The sequence below is a fragment of the Urocampus carinirostris genome, chromosome 14 (genome assembly GCF_059441175.1).
Source record: "Urocampus carinirostris isolate Australia breed hairy pipefish chromosome 14, RoL_Ucar_1.0, whole genome shotgun sequence".
NCBI lineage: Eukaryota > Metazoa > Chordata > Actinopteri > Syngnathiformes > Syngnathidae > Urocampus > Urocampus carinirostris.
In genome coordinates, this window is record NC_142362.1 from 2,012,075 (window position 1) to 2,030,381 (window position 18,307).

The 18,307-nt window shown below is 41.9% G+C and overlaps 1 protein-coding gene across 1 annotated transcript in view; it reads left to right on the top strand.

The window, feature by feature from the left end:
• Positions 1-241: 241 nt before the first annotated feature.
• wnt10a (wingless-type MMTV integration site family, member 10a) overlaps positions 242-18,307 on the top strand; it is a 46,760-nt gene continuing 28,694 nt past the window's right edge. Inside the window, exons 1-3 of the mRNA XM_088353489.1 lie at positions 242-303; positions 3,460-3,725; positions 12,084-12,457. Of these exons, the coding sequence (XP_088209615.1) occupies positions 242-303; positions 3,460-3,725; positions 12,084-12,457 (702 nt within the window). The remainder of the gene's footprint in view (positions 304-3,459; positions 3,726-12,083; positions 12,458-18,307) is intronic.

Here is an 18,307-nt window from a genome sequence, read left to right on the forward strand (position 1 = left end):
AAGAAGGAAAAGGGGAAATAATAAGAGAGAACAAGAATATTTCTTCATCCGCGCTCGTAAATTACCGCAAACAAGGTGAGAATGGATGGCACGAGCGCCAAAAGCGCATCCATCAAAGGCAGACATTCCAGCCGGTCCAAATTCTCCTTGACTTCCCGTCACCGAGATTGTGGTCTGCTCTTCTAAGAGGCCACAAGGGCGGCCTGGCAAACACTTGAAAAGAAATACCTCAAGAGCCGCAATGGAGGCACGGAAATCTGGATTTGCCAGTTCCCGACGCGATGCGTTCGAGCTCTCGTTGATGTCGGCTTCTCAAAATAATTCCCTCGCCATTGTTTTTCAGACAAACCAATGAATGGATGAACTACAGAGCTTAAATCACATTTCTATTCTATAGCATATGAAAAAACGATATTTGATGTTGACAGTATCAGGTGATGGTGTCGTAATAGTCTGTAGTTTGCAATAGTCTTTGGTCTATGCAGCCCTTTGAGACTCTTTGTGATTAAGGGCCAAACAAATAACATGACTTGAGGTTTTTGAGTTTTGCCTTGCCCTTATATAGGTTTTAGATCAGGGGATGTGTCATATTAGTCTGTAGTTTGCAATAGTCTTTGATTTGTGCAGCCCTTTGAGACTCTTTGCTATTAAGGGCTATACAAATAGACTTGACTTGACTTGACTTAAGGTCTTTGAGTTTTCCCTTGCCCTCACGTAGGTTTTAGATCAGGGGATGGTGTCATAATAGTCTGAAGTTTGCAATAGTCTTTGATTTGTGCAGCCCTTTGAGACTCTTTGTGATTATGGGCTATACAAACAGACTTGACTTGACTTAAGGTCTTTGAGTTTTCCTTTGCCCTCATGTAGTCTTTGGATCAGGGGATGGTGTCATAATAGTCCGAAATAATCTGTGGTCTGTGCAACCCTTTGAGACTCTTTGTCATTAAGGGCTATACAAATAAACATGACTTGACTTGACTTCATTATCCTCATTTTGAGGTTTTTGAGGGTTTTTGAGTTTTCCCTTGCCCTCATGTAGGTTTTAGATCAGGGGATGGTGTCATATTAGTCTGTAGTTTGCAGTAGTATTTGATCTGTGCAGCCCTTTGAGACTCTTTGTGATTCAGGGCGTCACAAATAGACTTGACTTGACTTGAGGGTTTTTGAGTTTTCCTTTGCCCCCATGTAGGTTTTAGATCAGGGGATGGTGAAATAATAGTCTGTGGTTTGCAATAATCTGTGGTCTTTGCAGCCCTTTGAGACTCTTTGTCATTAAGGGCTATACAAATAAACATGACTTGACCTGACTTCATTATCCTCATGTTGAGGTTTTTGAGTTTTTCCTTGCCCTCATGTAGGTTTTAGATCAGGGGATGCTGTCATAATAGTCTTTAGTTTGCAATAGTCTTCGAACTGTGCAGCCCTTTGAGACTCTTTGTGATTAAGGGCTATACATATAGACTTGACTTAAGGTTTTTGAGTTTTCCCTTGCCCTCATAGGTTTTAGATCAGGGGAAATAGACTTGATTTGACTTGACCTATTTTAAGCGAGGTATTAATTGAACATTTTCAAGGCAGCTTTTTATTAAAAAAATTCGAAACAAGCAGAATGCCCGTAAATGCTGGGCATTCTCCTTGAGCGAGGTTCTCGGGGTCGTGAGTGAGCCGAGTCGATAGTGCTGCTTCCTGGGAAAGAGCCGGTATTCCCGACAAGAATCTCCCGTCCGGAACGGGTAACTCGCCGGCGAGCCGAATAATATTCCCAAGAACGGAATGGCTACAAAAAAAAGACATCCCGCCGCACCAGCCTTTACCACTCCTGTTTTAGAGACAGATTGACCAACTCGTGTTATGGTAACAGCTAATCACTCCGATTTTTATGCTCTCTCTTAATCACAAATACACACGCTTGATTGGCCAACTCATGTTATGATAAGAGCTCATGTATCAGTCTCCATCTGAACATGCTTCCTTAAAAGAACTACATTTTTTACTCTTAATCACACATGGACTTTTTAAAATCTCAATATTATCAGCAATTTCGATTCTCAGGCGTGTCGGGATCTTAGGAGTTAGCAGAGCTGCCAGTATTTACTTTACCCTAACGGTATTCTTCGTGCTTTATTGGCTCTTCCCCGGGTCGCTTTACCAATCAGAGGGTATGGGGTGGTTAGAGTGAGAGAGAGGCTCAGTCTTACCTAAGCCTAAGTAATCCAGTTATAAATGTATTTAAGAGGCCTGTTGAATTAATAAAAATGCCGATACCGATATCCAATGTTCCCTGTCATTTTCCTTACGGGTCTGAGCGTTCACACAAAGTCGGTGAGCGACGCTTAAAACAACAGTGAGCAACGGTAATCCCAAGTGTGGCAAGATAATTCATTATCAAACATGTCCAAAACTTGACATCAAGTTACATTTTGCTGAGTTTCCGGCAATGCAAAATTATTTTTCACTTTTGAATGAATTGACTCATGTACGATTGCTTACAAATGTCATTTGTTTTTACAACAATTCTTTCACAAGATTTTTATTTCTTTTTTTTCCTGGTATATTTTGTCGCATAATACTAACATTTTTGGGGGATGATTTAGTTGGTTGCACAATACAGAACTGTACTTAATCACATTTTTGAGTGAAAGTACAATGTTGGCAACAAGATTCACTTGATATCATTGGAAATGATTTGAATGCAACACAAACTTTTTCTTCTTTTTTCCGTGTTTTTTTTCTACTTTTTTTTAATTCCTTTAAAAAAAATCTCATTGTGTTTATTTTTTCCGAGCTGTTACTTTTTTCTTTTTGTTCTCTATTTATTTTTTTCCTACATTTCTTTCTTTTCTTTTTTTCTGGCTTTTTAACTTTTTTTTTCTTCATTTTGTTTTGTTTTTCTCTCAGCTTTTAACTACTTTTTCATTTTGGTATTTTTTTCTTTTTTGTTCTATTCCCCCCTTCCTTTAAGTCATTTTGTGCATTGTTTTACATAATATTTGGTCATGTTGGGATGAAAGAAGCAAAAACAACCCGAAGAGCCGTTTAGGACCCAAAAGAGCCGGTTCCTTTTAGTGAGCCGAGCCAAAGAAGCCGGTTCTCGACAAACTCTACTAACTTTACTCAACTTCGTTCTACTTCGACTCGACTTCAAAATACCGCATTTAGGACACAAAGCCGGGGGAACCCGTGTATTTTGACCTTCATGAACTGTAATTTTGACTTAATTGGCTTCTTAATTAGCAATTTTGAGCCCTGATTTTTGTGAGCTGGCTAGATTTTCTTGTGCGCTAAGAACAAGAAAATCTAGCCAGCTTAGAGGGAACACTGCCGATATCCTTCAATTCCCAAATATCGGTGCCGATAATCGTCCTGCCGGATAATCAGTCGACCTCTATTATCAGGTTTTTGCCAGCACCCGTTTCGGGGGTGAACTACGTCTCCTCATGACCCGGTTTTCCCTCGCAGGGTAGACTCCAACGAGATCCTGGGCCTGAAACTTCCCAACATGGACCCCATCCTCAACGCCAACACGGTGTGCTTGACGCTGCCGGGCCTGACGCGCCGCCAGCTGGAGGTTTGCATGCGCTCCCCGGACGTGACAGCCTCGGCCATCCAAGGGATCCAGATCGCCATCCACGAGTGCCAGCACCAGTTTCGGGGACACCGCTGGAACTGTTCCAGCTTGGAGACCAGGAATAAGATCCCCTACGACAGCGTCGTCTTCAAGAGAGGTTAACAAAACTGATTTTTTTGGGGGGTGAATAGAAACAAAAACGTATTATTCGTCCAATCAAATGTTGCCGTTTTTTAGTCTATTTTTTAAACGTAGTTTATTATTTTATCATGTAATCAATTATTTGATTTCATAATTATTTATAGTATAACCTTGACTCATGTTGCTGATTTTACATTTTTTCAAATAACATTTATATTTATTTAATTCGTGAATTATTTTTATAAGGAAATCTAGTCGTTTTATTAGTTTTTTTAAATACATTTTTTGAAATCATTTATTCAATTTAAGAATAAAACTAGTAAACTTGCCAATTTCATTTGATTTGGTTTTGTTTATCATCTTCATTAGATAGATCGATCAATCAATAGCTAGATCTTTAGTTAGATTTAGTTCTAGATAGATTGATAGATCTTAAGTTAGATCTAGATCTAGATGGATAGATCTTTAGTTAGATTGAAATCTAGATGGATAGATCTTTAGTTAGATCTAGATAGTTAGATCTTTAGTCTGTCCTAGAAAGATGTCTAGATAGATAGATGTCTAGATAGATAGATGGATTTCTAGATAGATCTTTAGTTAGATCTAGTTCTCGATAGATAGATAAATCTTTAGTTAGATCTAGATAGATAGATAGATAGATGTCTAGATAGATAGATAGATGTTGAGATGTCTAGATGGATAGATAGACCTTTAGTTAGCTCTAGTCTAGATAGATAGATCTTTAGTTAGATCTAGATGGATAGATAGATTTCTAGAAAGATAGATGGATAGGAGAGATAGATGTCTAGATAGATAGATTGATAGATGTTGAGATGTCCAGATGGATAGATAGATCTTTAGTTAGATCTAGTTCTAGATAGATAGATCTTTAGTTAGATCTAGTTCTAGATAGATAGGTCTTTAGTTAGATCTAGATCTAGATGGATAGATAGATGGCTAGAAAGATAGATGGATAGGATAGATAGATGTCTAGATAGATGTCTAGATAGATAGATAGATGAATAGATGTCTAGATGTCTAGATAGATAGATGGATAGAGTTTACTAAGAAAAAAATCAAATAAAAATGCAAGAAAAAAAATCAAATAAAAGTAATTCTGTTGATAAAAACTACCTGCAAGTGAAATATTTCTTTCTACAGGCACTATGACATATCAAATCAAATTTTATTGTATTTATTTATTCAGCCAATTTAAACCATAAACATGATATATACAAGAAAACATTTGACACGCGAACTCTCAATAATGATAATATAATAGATGAAAAAGAATAGAGTAATAAAGATATTGTATTGTATAATACAAAGTAATTATATAGAATAGTTTAAAAAGAAAGAATATGTAAATAACAAGACTAGAGTAGAATAGCCCTTTAATGCAGTGTTTTGGTAATTAAGGCGCACTTCTTTTAAGTATCAGGTACGCCCTCCATAGAAATGTTTAAAAATGGATTCCCTGCACAAATGACATTTTTTTCTTTTTTTAAACTCAAATTATCGTGTTGCCTGAAATGACAGTGGAAAGGTTTCGGGATCATTTGTGCTCACCGGCTCAGCGGGTAATACGGGTTATTCATTTGGATTCATCATTTTTGATGAGACTATTTTTACTTTTAATGACCCAAAATTATTTTACGTCATTTTTTTGAGTAAAAAAAACAATAAACAATACCTGTAGATGTCAGGACCAGAAAGGACTTAGGACCCAATTGCGTCAAGGACGGAAAAACAGGTCGATAGCCAGGACAAGGAATCCTAAACGTGGTCAGTACCGGAAACGAGTCGTAAGCCAGAACGGGAGAGAAGACATAGTCGGGGGACAAAAAGAGGTCGTAAGTCGGGACAGGAGACGTGTTCGGGATCAAAACAGGTCGTAGCGGAAGACAAACAGGATCGAAAAACAGGACAGGCGTGAGTCGGGGTCAAAAAAGGCTTGCCTAGTATACACAGAGATTCACAGACGGACTAACAACAGGGGATTGACAGGACTGGGTTTAAATACTGACAGGGAGCCAATCAGAGCCCGCTCCAAATGAGCGGGCACAGCTGAGTCACATCAGTAATCATTTTAAGCAATCAAGCAAGTCACTCTCGTATTCGGACTGTGATCCAAACACGGAATTGGATCTTACGTAACGAGCAATGGCGGTGTCAAAGACGGAAAAACAGGTCGATAGCCGGGACAGGGGAGCAAAAACGTGGTCGGGGTCAGAAACGGGTTGTAAACCGGGACAGAAAAGCAGACGTGGTCGGGGTCAAAAACGGGTCGAAGCCAAAGGAGCGGGCACAGGTGATTCACATCGGCAATAATAATATTAGTAGAATGATGTGCAAGTGTGTACTTTTTTCGATACATGCTTTTTTTGCAGAACACTCTTAAACCGTTCCATCCAACAAAATAAGTTATTAAATGTATTGACGACTTTTTTTTTGCCATTCTCTAACATTCATCTCTGGTACGTGGCTAAAAATAGTGTGATCATGAGATGAAATCGAAGGCCTTTTTGTAAGTCACCTATATCACAGTGCTTAGGATATGATAATTACAGCGCCGTGATCCAAGTTCGATTCCCGGTGCACCCAATGTTTCGCGACTGTCATGATTGCTGATTCGGAGCACCAGCGACTGCTGCAACAGGCCTGGTCGCTGATTGAGTCCCTGACTCTTTTTAAACACTCGGCTTCCAAGAGGAAGCTGTCAGACCGTCTGCGAACCTATGCTCCCAGCTAGGCAAGCTCCGTACCTTCTGACATTTTCCTGCCTTGTTTTCTACTGCCTGATACCTGTTGCCGACCCGTTTCTGCCCGGCTCTTTCATCCTACCATCGACTTGTTTTGCCCTGTTTCCTGCCTGATACCTGTTGCCGACCCGTTCTGGACCCGTTTCTGCCCGGCTCTTTCGTCCTGACCATCGACCTGTTTTGCCCTGTTTCCTGCCTGATACCTGTTGCCGACCTCTTTTCTGGACTCGTTACCGCCCTTGCTCTCCTGTCCCGGTTATCGACCATCTTTCCTGCTGCCTACGACTATCCTCGCTCAACACAGAAGTGCCACTTCCGCGTTCCTGCCACCTGCTACCTGTGTCTGTTGATCATCGGATCGTGGAAGCAAGCACTGCTATGTTTATCAACAGGGTTGGGTAGTGTTACTTTAACTTGACTACTTTCAATTACTTTTGGATTACTCCAATCTCAAATATGCTAATAAAAGACAAAAGAAACTAAATAGGAATAAAATGACTACATTTTGTGCAGGCTTGGGGAGTAACGGAATACATGGGACGGCAAAAATGATGTTGGCAAGCTGTTTGGATTTCTTTTCATTTTGTTTCTGTCGCATTTTATGTTAGTTTTGTCGGAGATCAAAGAGATCAAAGCCAGGAGAGAAAGCTTACCACGTGTTGTGAGTCATCATTTTATTCCTATTGAGTTTCTTTTGTCTTTTATTAGCATATTTGGTATTGGAGTAATCCAAGAGTCATTGAAAGTAATCCAGATAAAGTAACCCTACCCAACCCTGTTTATCAATAAAACTGAGTAAACGAACGCTATTGGGTCCTGTCTCCGTTTCTGGCTTGTGACAAATCAAGCATTTTCAAGGATTTCAAGCACCCGTACGAACCCTGTTTAATGCATTTGTCTAGTCACACTTGCGTCTTTTTGTTGTTGTCGTGAAGCGACTCGTTGCGCTTCACGACAAGTACGAAGGCGTCGATTCCAAATCGGATGTTCAAAGCGGTTTCATTTCACGCCCAACTTGTCATCGAGACGGCGGTGAGACGCAAGGACACGGCTGCTTGAACACCCGTGTAAGCAGAAGGAGTTTGCGCGTGCTCCCCTCGCGTCGATTCCTTTCAACTTTGGACGCTCGGACAAAAGAGTTCAAAAACTGGTCATCTGCAGATTACCAAACTTGGTGCAGATCGGTTTTCCTCCGGCGCCGTTTGAAGTGTTTCAAGCTTTGCGAGTTGGCTACAAAGGATGAAAGGGGATCTTCCGGACTGGAAAGAGAATCCGGTTCTTTGGGGCGCCGGGATGGATGAGCGGGGACCTTTTGTGTATTTTTGGGGATTTGAGGTCACTTATAGCCCCGGTGTGTTGTACAGAGCGGAAAAAATACCCTATTTTCTAGGCTATAAGTCGTAGTTTTTCTGTCATGGTTTGGTCTTGGGTGCGACTTATACTCCGTTGAGACTTGTGAAATGATGACACAGTATTACTGCGTATATCATTTCACATGTTTCTTTCTTTCCTTCCTGCGATTGGCTGGCAACCAGTTCAGGGTGTCCCCTGCCCACTGCCCGATGATTGCTGGGGTGGGCTCCAGCACCCCCGCGACCCTACTGAGGATAAGCGGTGTAGCTAATGAGATGAGATGTTTCTTTCACACTAAATTGCAAGAAATAGATAGATGTCTAGATAGATGTCTAGATAGGTGTCTAGATAGATAGATGGATGTCTAGGTAGACGTCTAAATAGATGGATAGATGTCTAAATAGATGTCTGGATAGATGTCTAGATAGATAGATAGAGATAGATAGATATATGTCTGGATAGATGCATGTCTAGATAGATAGATGTCTAGATAGATGTCTAGATAGGTAGATAGATGTCTAGATAGATGGATAGATGTCTAGATAGACGTCTAGATAGACGTCTAGATAGATGGATAGATGTCTAAATAGATAGATAGATGTCTAGATAGATCGATAGATATATATCTGGATGGATACATGTCTAGATAGATGTCTAGATAGATGTCTAGATGGATAGAGTTTACTAAGAAAAAATCAAATAAAAATGCAAGAAAAAAAATCAAATAAAAGTAATTCTGTTGATAAAAACTACCTGCAAGTGAAATATTTCTTTCTACAGGCACTATGACATATCAAATCAAATTTTATTGTATTTATTTATTCAGCCAATTTAAGATAGATAGATAGATGTCTAGATAGATGGATGTCTAGATAAATGTCTCGATGTCTAGATAGATGTCTAGATAGATACATGTCTAGGTAGATAAAACTTGGGTTCTGACTCGGTCCTGTTTCCTGTTGGTATTTCCTGTACGGTATTGTTCCCGTTTATTTTTGTCCTGGTTAATACTGGTTTCCAGTTTCGTTCCTGTCTATTTTTGTCCTGTTTATTATTCTCTCCAGTTTTCGTTCCCGTCTTGTTTGTCCTGTTTATTTTCGATATCCTGTTTCATTATCCATCCTGTCTGTCGGTCCCGTCCTGTCCGATATCAACTCGGGCAATTGGAATCGATCTCGTCGGCCTCTGGCTTCCTGTCCTTCCACGCCAGACCGCTGCCTAACGTGCATGACTCCCCATTTCCCGTAAAATAAAAGGCTTGTGTGAGAACGTCACGCTTTTGGGTCCTGATCCTGTTCTGGTTCCTGACAACCGGTGGTGCTCTCAGCCACTTACTGCAAACAGGTGAGCCCTGCCTGAGATGGTCTCCTTCCATCGTTTTTCACAGTTTTCTTCTCTAGCCATTCATATTAGCCACTTGGCTGCCAGTTATGCCTTTTTTGGAATGCACACCCTTCAACTCCATTCTAAGCTACTACATCTACTGGTGAATATTACACACGGTCATTCCGAACGTCAGACTGATGTCGTAGGAAATCAATAAACACAAAATGAATTACATTCCAGTCACTTCCTGTTGAACAGGTTTTGACCAAAATAAAAGGGAGGTAATTGTGAAAGTCATTTTGTCACAATAAAACACGTGATGATAGGGAATGATAATTGTTTGTTTTCACACACTCCTTTACTACAATGCTTCAAGATTAAAATGCTTTTGAACGCTGTAAACAGTCAGAGTTGGAGTAAGTAGCTGACTCTAGGGGCGTCGTAGGAAAATCTACTTGAAATCTGGTAAAAGATTCAATTTGTCCAGCGTCAGGACCCTGAATCACTAAACTCAGCCAAGTGGCTGATAGGGTGACTGGAGAAGGAAACAGATAAAAACAAACGATAGATGCCTGAATGTAAGAACACAGTGACCGTTACACGCTATGTGTAATAATATGCCACAACAGGTTGTAGCTTAGAATGGAGTTGAACTGTTTGCATTTGTAAAAGCTAAAGCCTGCAGCCAAGTGGCTGATAGGGTGACTGGAGAAGGAAACAGACAAAAACAAATGATACCTAAATGTAAGAACACAGAGACCATTACATGCTGTATGTAATGATATGCCACAAAAGGTTTTAGCTTAGAATGGAGTTGAACTGTATGCATTTGAAAAAGCCAAAGCCTGCAGCCACGTGGCCGATAGGGTGACTGGAGAAGGAAACAGACAAAAACAAATGATAGATGCCTGAATGAAAGAACACAGTGACCGTTACACGTTGTGTGTAATAATATGCCACAACAGGTTGTAGCTTAGAATGGAGTTGAATTGTTTGCATTTGAAAAAGCTAAAGCCTGCAGTCAAGTGGCTGGAAGGGTGACTGGAGAAGGAAACAGACAAAAACAAACGATAGATGCCTGAATGTAAGAACACAGTGACCGTTACACGCTTTGTGTAGTAATATGCCACAACATTTGAAAAAGCTAAAGCCTGCCCGATACTTGCTGCCGACCTTTTGTCTGGACTCGTTACCGCCCTTGCTCCCCCGTCCCGGCTCTCGACCAGCTTCCCTGCCATTAGCTACCCGTGCCACTTCCGCTATTGGGTCCTGTCTCCGTTTCTGGCCTGTGACAGAAACCGGCATGGCGTGCAGATGCTACTAGTTTGCTAGCGTACGGGAAGATTGACAATCCGGGCACCGGATTGGTGGAGATTGCCGGTAAGATGGAAGAAGGGAAATCGGGGGATACCTCTCCTCTGTTACTTTTCCCGTCTTTTGGGAATGCTTTCTCCTCCCAGCACTTTCCCGAGTCTCGGCAGGAAAGCAGCGGCGTGGTTTCCGTAAGCCGAAGTGACAGTTTCCCTTAAATCTTTCATTCCTTTTGCCACTTCCTCTGCCATCAGTTCAGCCGGGCATGCCGCAGCCGGTGAATTATTTGTTAGATTGATTTGTTCCTGGTCTGGGGGCCGCCCGCCTTGCATCGGAAAGACCGAAAACCGGGTTTCTATGTATGAGGGAGGAGGCTAAGTGCTATCCCAATCTCATGAGCTTGCGTGTGTGGCTGTACAGTGGGAATCACTGATTTTCTCACATACTGTACCACCGGGGTTGGGTAGGGTTACTGGATTACATTACTAAAGTAACTCAAAGTGCACACGCATCCATGACTACTTTCTCAACTCTCAACACATGGATAAAAGAACACACTCTTTATCTAAGTACAAATGACGATATTTGTTGTTTAAATACACACATAGGAATGAGGTACATTTGAAAAGCGGGTCGAAAAGCTTGCCTAGAGTAAACTGAGGTTCGAAAACGGACTGACCACAGGTGACAGACAGACGTGGGTTTAAACAGGATTGGGTAGGGTTACTTTAACTGGATTACTTTCAATGACTTTTGGAATACTCCAATACCAAATATGCTAATATAAGACAAAATAAACTAAATGTGAATAAAATGACTCACAACACGTGGTAAGCTTTCTCTCCTGGCTTTGATCTCTTTGATCTCCGGCAAAACTAACATCAAATGCGACAGAAACAAGATGAAAATAAATCCAAACATCATTTTTGCCGTTCCATGTATTCCGTTACTCCCCAAGCCTGCACAAAATGGAGTCATTTTATTCCTATTTAGTTTCTTTTGTCTTGTATTTGCATATTTGGTATTGGAGTAATCCAAAAGTCATTGAAAGTAATCCAGTTAAAGTAACCCTACCCAACCCTGTGTACCACAAACCTTAAGTTAGTTCACACACTTTGTTACTGCCTTTTTTATTTCATTGACTGATCATTTTGCCCAAGATATGGTTCAATTTATATTCCCTCAAATTGCAGCTAGTTGACAGATTGGCTCCCTGTTAGTATTTAAACTCTGTCCTGTCAGTCCCTTTTTGTCGGTCCGTCTGCGAATCTCTGTTTTTACACGGCAAGTCCTTTTTCACCTGTCCTGTTTTTGCGCTTCTTTGTCTCCCGTTACGATCTGTTTCGAGCTAGACCACGTCTGCTCTCCCGTCCCGAATGACGACCTGTTTTGATCTCGACCACGTCTGTTCTACCGCTCCGATTAACCACAGCTACTCTCCTCTCCTGGCTTTCGACTCGCTGCCGATCCCGACCACGTTTTTGCTCTTCTATCCCGGCTACTGACCTGTTTTTTTCGTTCCCGACACGAAAATCCTGTCAAGAATATCTTGTCATGGAACGGTCGCACTCGGATTACGCAACACCGGACGGTCTGACCAAAATCGGCATCTCCCCCCTCAGGTTTCCGAGAGAGCGCCTTCGCCTACGCCATCGCGGCGGCGGGGGTGGTGCACGCGGTGGCCAACGCCTGTTCCATGGGCAAGCTGAAGGCCTGCAGCTGCGACCAGAAGCGCCGCGGGGACGAGGAGGCCTTCCGCATCAAGCTGCACCGCCTGCAACTGGAGGCCATCAATCGGGGGAAGGGAATGGTCCACGGGGTCATGGAGCACTTCCCCGCCGAGTTGCCCGGGCCGCAGGACTCCTGGGAGTGGGGGGGCTGCAGCCCCGACGTGGAATTCGGGGAGAAGTTCTCCAGGGACTTCCTGGACGCCCGGGAGACCTACCGGGACATCCACGCTCGGATGCGGCTTCACAACAACCGGGTCGGGAGACAGGTCAGTGAGAGGCGGTTATAAATCGCTCTGGAATATAAGTCGCCCTTCAGAATCGGGTTTAACCCAAAAAACTGCATAGGATGAAATAATAATGGCATTTTTCTCAAATGACAACATCAACAGTTGTTCATCGCTCCGGAGTACAAGTCCACAGTAGGGCAAACATTAAAGTCCAGTCATGTTTATTTGTTTAGCCTTTATTCACAAAGAGTCTTAAAGGGCTGCACAGACCACAGATTAGAGATATAGTTCGATCGATCGATAGATAGATGTCTAGATAGATAGATGTCTAGATAGATGTCTAGATAAATAGATGTCTAGATAGATAGATGTCTAGATCGATCGATAGATGTCTAGATCGATCGATAGATAGATAGATGTCTCGATAGATAGATAGATGTCTAGATAGATAGATAGATGTCTAGATAGATAGATAGATGTGTAGATAGATGTGTAGATAGATGTCTAGATCGATCGATCGATAGATAGATGTCTAGATAGATAGATAGATAGATGTCTAGATAGATGTCTAGATGGATCGATAGATAGATAGATGTCTAGGTAGATGGATGTCTAGATAGATAGATAGATGTCTAGATAGATAGATAGATGTCTAGATAGATGTCTAGATCGATCGATAGATAGATAGATGTCTCGATAGATAGATGTCTAGGTAGATGATGTCTAGATAGATAGATAGATGTCTAGATAGATGTCTAGATCAATCAATAGATAGATAGATGTCTCGATAGATAGATGTCTAGGTAGATAGATGTCTAGATAGATAGATAGATGTCCAGATAGATAGACAGATGTGTAGATAGATGTCTAGATGTCTAGATGTCTAGATAGATGTCTAGATCGATCGATAGATGTGTAGATAGATGTGTAGATAGATGTGTAGATAGATGTCTAGATAGATGTCTAGATAGATGTCTAGATAGATAGATGTCTAGATGTCTAGATAGATAGATAGATCGATAGACAGAAAGATAGATAGATGGATAGATAGACAGAAAGATAGATAGATGGATAGATATTTATCCCCGTAGGGAAATTTACACTTCCAGCAGTATCCTTTTGTTGTTTATTAAGAGATTAACAGAATGGCCTCGGGGTGCTGTGTTGTAGTTTAGCAACAGCGGAGTGGATGACGTCACAGGCTAGTCCAAAATTTCGACGTCCCTGCAGCAGATGGAAATCTTTGTGCTCAGGGTTACACCACCTCGTGTTCACGTAGATAGCGAGTTCGCCTCCTCTCCGCTTCCAGCAGGCTTTTGTGTCTCTGTCTGGCCTAGCAGCGCTGAAGCCAGGTAGCTCTACGTTAGCGTTTGGGATGCTAGACGTGAGCCACGTTTCCATAAAAGACAGCAAACTGCATTCCCTGTATGCTTTGATGTTTTTCACCAGCACAGCCAGTTCATCGGTCTTATTTGGTAGAGAGTTCACATTTACCATGATTACGGACAGAACCAAAGACTTAAAACGGTGCTAGCCGCTTAGCCTTAGCTCCGGCTCTGCAGCCACGATAGGGCCCCCTCATCACGCCGGCACGAGAATTGTTCCGGGCAAGGAGTTGATTCCTCGAATAAACGCATTTTTGTGCGTTAAAACCCATAAGCATAGCATAGAAAGTACTGCACCGACAAAAGGGGACTGACAGGACAGAGTTTAAATACTGACAGGGAGCCAATTGGTTAACAAGCTGCAGCTGGCGCCACACGGGCGGGGCCAATTGGCCGCCATGGCAACCGTGACACACAAGAGCGCGGCCAATTGGGCGCCATGGCAACCATGACAGCAACAAAGAAGACTTTGTGAGTTTTTAGCCTAAAAGGAACAAGTCTAAGGGCAGCACGGCGGCGCAGTGGTTAGCGTGTGAGATCGAACCCCCTGTGTGGAGTTTGCATGTTCTCCCTGTGCTCGCATGGGTTTCCTCCGGGCACTCCGGTTTCCTCCCACATTCCAAAAACATGCATGTCAGGTTAATTGGCCGGTCCAAATTGTCCATAAGTGTGAAAGAGTGAGTGAATTGTCTGTCTCTGGCTTGCAACCAGTTCAGGGTGTCCCCTACCCACTGCCCGAAGATAGCTGGGAGGGGCTCCTGCACCCCCGCGACCCTACTGAGGATAAGCGGTGCAGATAATGGATGGATGGATGGATGGAGCAAGTCTAGACAATGCTAAGGTTTCACACAAAAAAAGACAATGCTAGTTTTTGGAATAGGTGTAGCAAACGTAGAAAACTATGAGAAGAAGCAGACTCTTGTTTTAGCAAAGAAAAGAAGAATCCTAGAAGAAGCAAGTTTTGGGCATACGCAGAAGAAGACAACAATCCTTTTATAGCGTCACAGAAGCTAATTTAAACTGTGATTGTTGGGTTCATTGAGACATTTTTATCTCAAAATCAAGAAGTCCATGCGCTTGATTATATCCCAGATGAGAAAAAGCTGAGGAACAACTAAACCTGGGAGCTAGCTCATCAGCTTCCTGCTTGATTTAACTTGGAAGGTCCTAGCTCCATCTGTGTCTCCTAGATAAGGAGGGGAGGATACCAACCGCAACTTGAAAACACGACAAACTTGTCTTATCTCTTGCGAACATGAGAAGACTATTTACAAAACATCCAACATGTTATACGAATGTTAATAATAAGCGAATGCGTGATAACTATCTGATCAGGGTTGGGTAGGGTTACTTTAACTGGATTACTTTCAATGACTTTGGGATTACTCCAATAGCAAATATGCTAATAAAAGACAAAAGAAACTAAATATGAATAAAATGACTTATTGGATTTATTTTCATTTTGTTTCCGTGGCATTGGATGTTAGTTTTGCCGAGATCAAAGAGATCAAAGCCAGGAGAGAAGGCTTACCGCGTGTTGTGAGTCATCATTTTATTCATATTTAGTTTGCGTGTTTCAGCAAAGACAACCACTCTAGTTTCTGTCATGACACTGATTTGACTCACCTCGCCAGCTCCTTTGGCGCCAACTGCCTCGGACTCTGATTGGCTCCCTGTCCCTATTTAAACCCACACCTTTCTGTCACCTGTCAGTCCGTCTGTGATTCTCAGTTTACTCTAGGCAAGCTTTCTCGACCCTGACTCCCACTTGTATTTGCTCCCGTCTGTTCCCCGGCTTCGACCCGTTTTTTGATCCTGACTACGTCTACTCTCCTCTCCTGGCTTTACGACTCATTTCCGACCACGTTTTTGCTCTCCTGTCCCGGCTACTGACCCGTTTTTTCCGTTCCCGACACTGCCATCACTCGCCACGGATGTCCCGCTTCCGTGTTCAGAGCGACCTGCTTCTCGTGACCACCAGATCATGGGTGCAACCCTTATCTTTCTTCCTATAAAACTGAGAGAAACGTTACGCAAGTGGGTCTTGTCTCCGTTCTGGTCCGGACGGTTTCCGGTGAAGAAACAAATCGTTTCTAGCATCAAGGACAAAAATATATTTTCAATTTATGGTATAAAACCGGACAAGGTTACTGACAATGCTACAGAACATGACACAACCAATTTGCGGAAATAAAAGCTAAAAATAATTTTTAGTGAAGAAAATGTTATGATTACTGGTGAGGGGCAACTGTCCCGGACGCTGATTGGCTCCCTGTCACTTTTTATACCCCGTCTTTCTGTCACCGGTTGTCAGTCCGTCAGCGAACATCAGCCTACGCTTGGCAAGCTCTTCGACCCTGACTCTCTCCTGTTATGATTCCTGTCTGTTTCCCGGCTCAGACCCCTTTTCTGATCTTGACTACGATTTTGCTCCCCCTTCCCGGCTACCGATCTGTTTTTTCCCGTTCTTTCCCGCCACACGGACACACCACTTCCACATCTGAGCAACCTACTCCCGGCAACCAGCAATGTACGGATCGTGCTTACTATCCTTTCCCGTCTTCCCAATAAAACTAAGAGAAACGCACGCAAGTGGGTACTGTCTCCGTTCTGGTCCTGACAGAAAAAGCTTGTTAGAATAGAAAAGAATAGAATATACCTTTAATGTCATTGATACAAAACGGGTTAAACATATTGTGACAACGAAATTGGACGGGGCACTCCAGTTTCACATTTTACAGTGAGGATAGAAGAGAACAAAGAAGATAAAGGAACAAAGAAGGTTTTTGTATTGTCCTTGTTACATAGGGTTTGTTTTCCTCCGGAGGGGGGTGTATGGGGGGGTGAGGGACAGACAGAGATGGTCAGATCCAGCTAGGTGGGGGAGGGGGGAATCTCCGTACCCTGGTTGCACAGTCCACGTATTGAATGATTTTGGGAAGAACAGTCCTTAAGCATGCCCGATTAAAGTCGCCGGCGACGATAAAAGCTCCGTCGGGGTGTGCAAGCTGCTGTTCATTAATAGCAGCAAGCAGGAGATTTAGCGCTATGCTAACAATAGCATTCGGTGGAACGTAAACAGCAATCGCAATGACCAGTTAGCTCTCTCGGTAGATAGAAGGGTCCACCCGATACTGCTAGAAACTCTATATCGGGTGAGCAGTCTGTGTCAATGATGCTGCTGTTATTGCGGCGCATAGTCCCCCTGTTTTTACCAGAGTCTCCTTTTAGGCGTAACAGAAGATCTAGTGTGACAGCACAAACGTATAACAATTACTGTATCAAGTACTACTAAAAAGGAGTTTATTTAAGCCGTGCAAGTGCACACGAAGCGTAAACGGATTTAATTCCTCATACGTGCCTACACAAAAGCCATATACTGTAACCGAGAGGGAATTCTCCGCGATTCATCTTGTCATTCATTCCGCTCGAAATGCGCTGCCCCGGGCTTCACCTGTCAGGCCGGCAACTCACTTCTCCTTACATGGATTTTGAAACCAGACAAATACCGAAGCAACATGACTGGAAAATTGTTGTCTGCTAACCAGGGTGAGGATCAGTTGATAGAGAAAAGTGCACACACCCAAATTCAGATAGATAGATAGATAGATAGAGAGAGAGAGATAGAGAGAGAGAGATAGAGATAGAGAGAGAGATAGATGTCTAGATGTCTAGATAAATAGTTAGATAGATAGATAGATGTCTAGATAGATAGATGTCTAGATGTCTAGATAGATAGGTAGATGTCTAGATAGATGTCTAGATAGATAGATAGAGAGAAAGAGATAGAGAGATAGATGTCTAGATGTCTAGATAAATAGATAGATAGATCGATGTCTAGATGTCTAGATAGATAGATAGATGTCCAGATAGATGTCTAGATAGATGTCTAGATAGAGAGATAGATAGAGATACTTTATCCATCCCAGTAGGGAAATTCACACTTCCAGCAGTATCCTTGTGTTGAAAAATAAAATAAGAAAATAAAAGATATAGAATACAAAAATACCCATTATAATGTAATAAGAATATGGTAATATGCAAATGTGGGGGTGGGGTTTCATGTGGGCTTTTACTCCCAGGGTGGAAAATGAAAAAGTAGTGAAAAGCTGAGAAAAAAAAGAAACAAAAGGAAGAAAAAAAAGAAGGAACATTTCAGAAAAAAAGCCAGAAAAAAAAGAAAAGAAAGAAAAAAAGTTAAAAAAAAGGAAATGGAGAACAAAAAGAAAAAAGTAACAGCTAGGAAAAATAAACACAATGAGATTTTTTTAAAGGAATTAAGAAAAATAGAAAAAAACACGGAAAAAGTTTGTGTTGCATTCAAATCATTTCCAATGATATCAAGTGAATCGTGTAGCCAACATTGTAATTCCACTACAAAATGTAATTAAGTACAGTTCTGTATCGTAAAACCGACTCAATAAACCCCCAAAAATGTTAGTATTATGCCACAAAAGAAATGAAATGAAATGATCTGCATTTCTATAGCGCTTTTCAAGTCAAG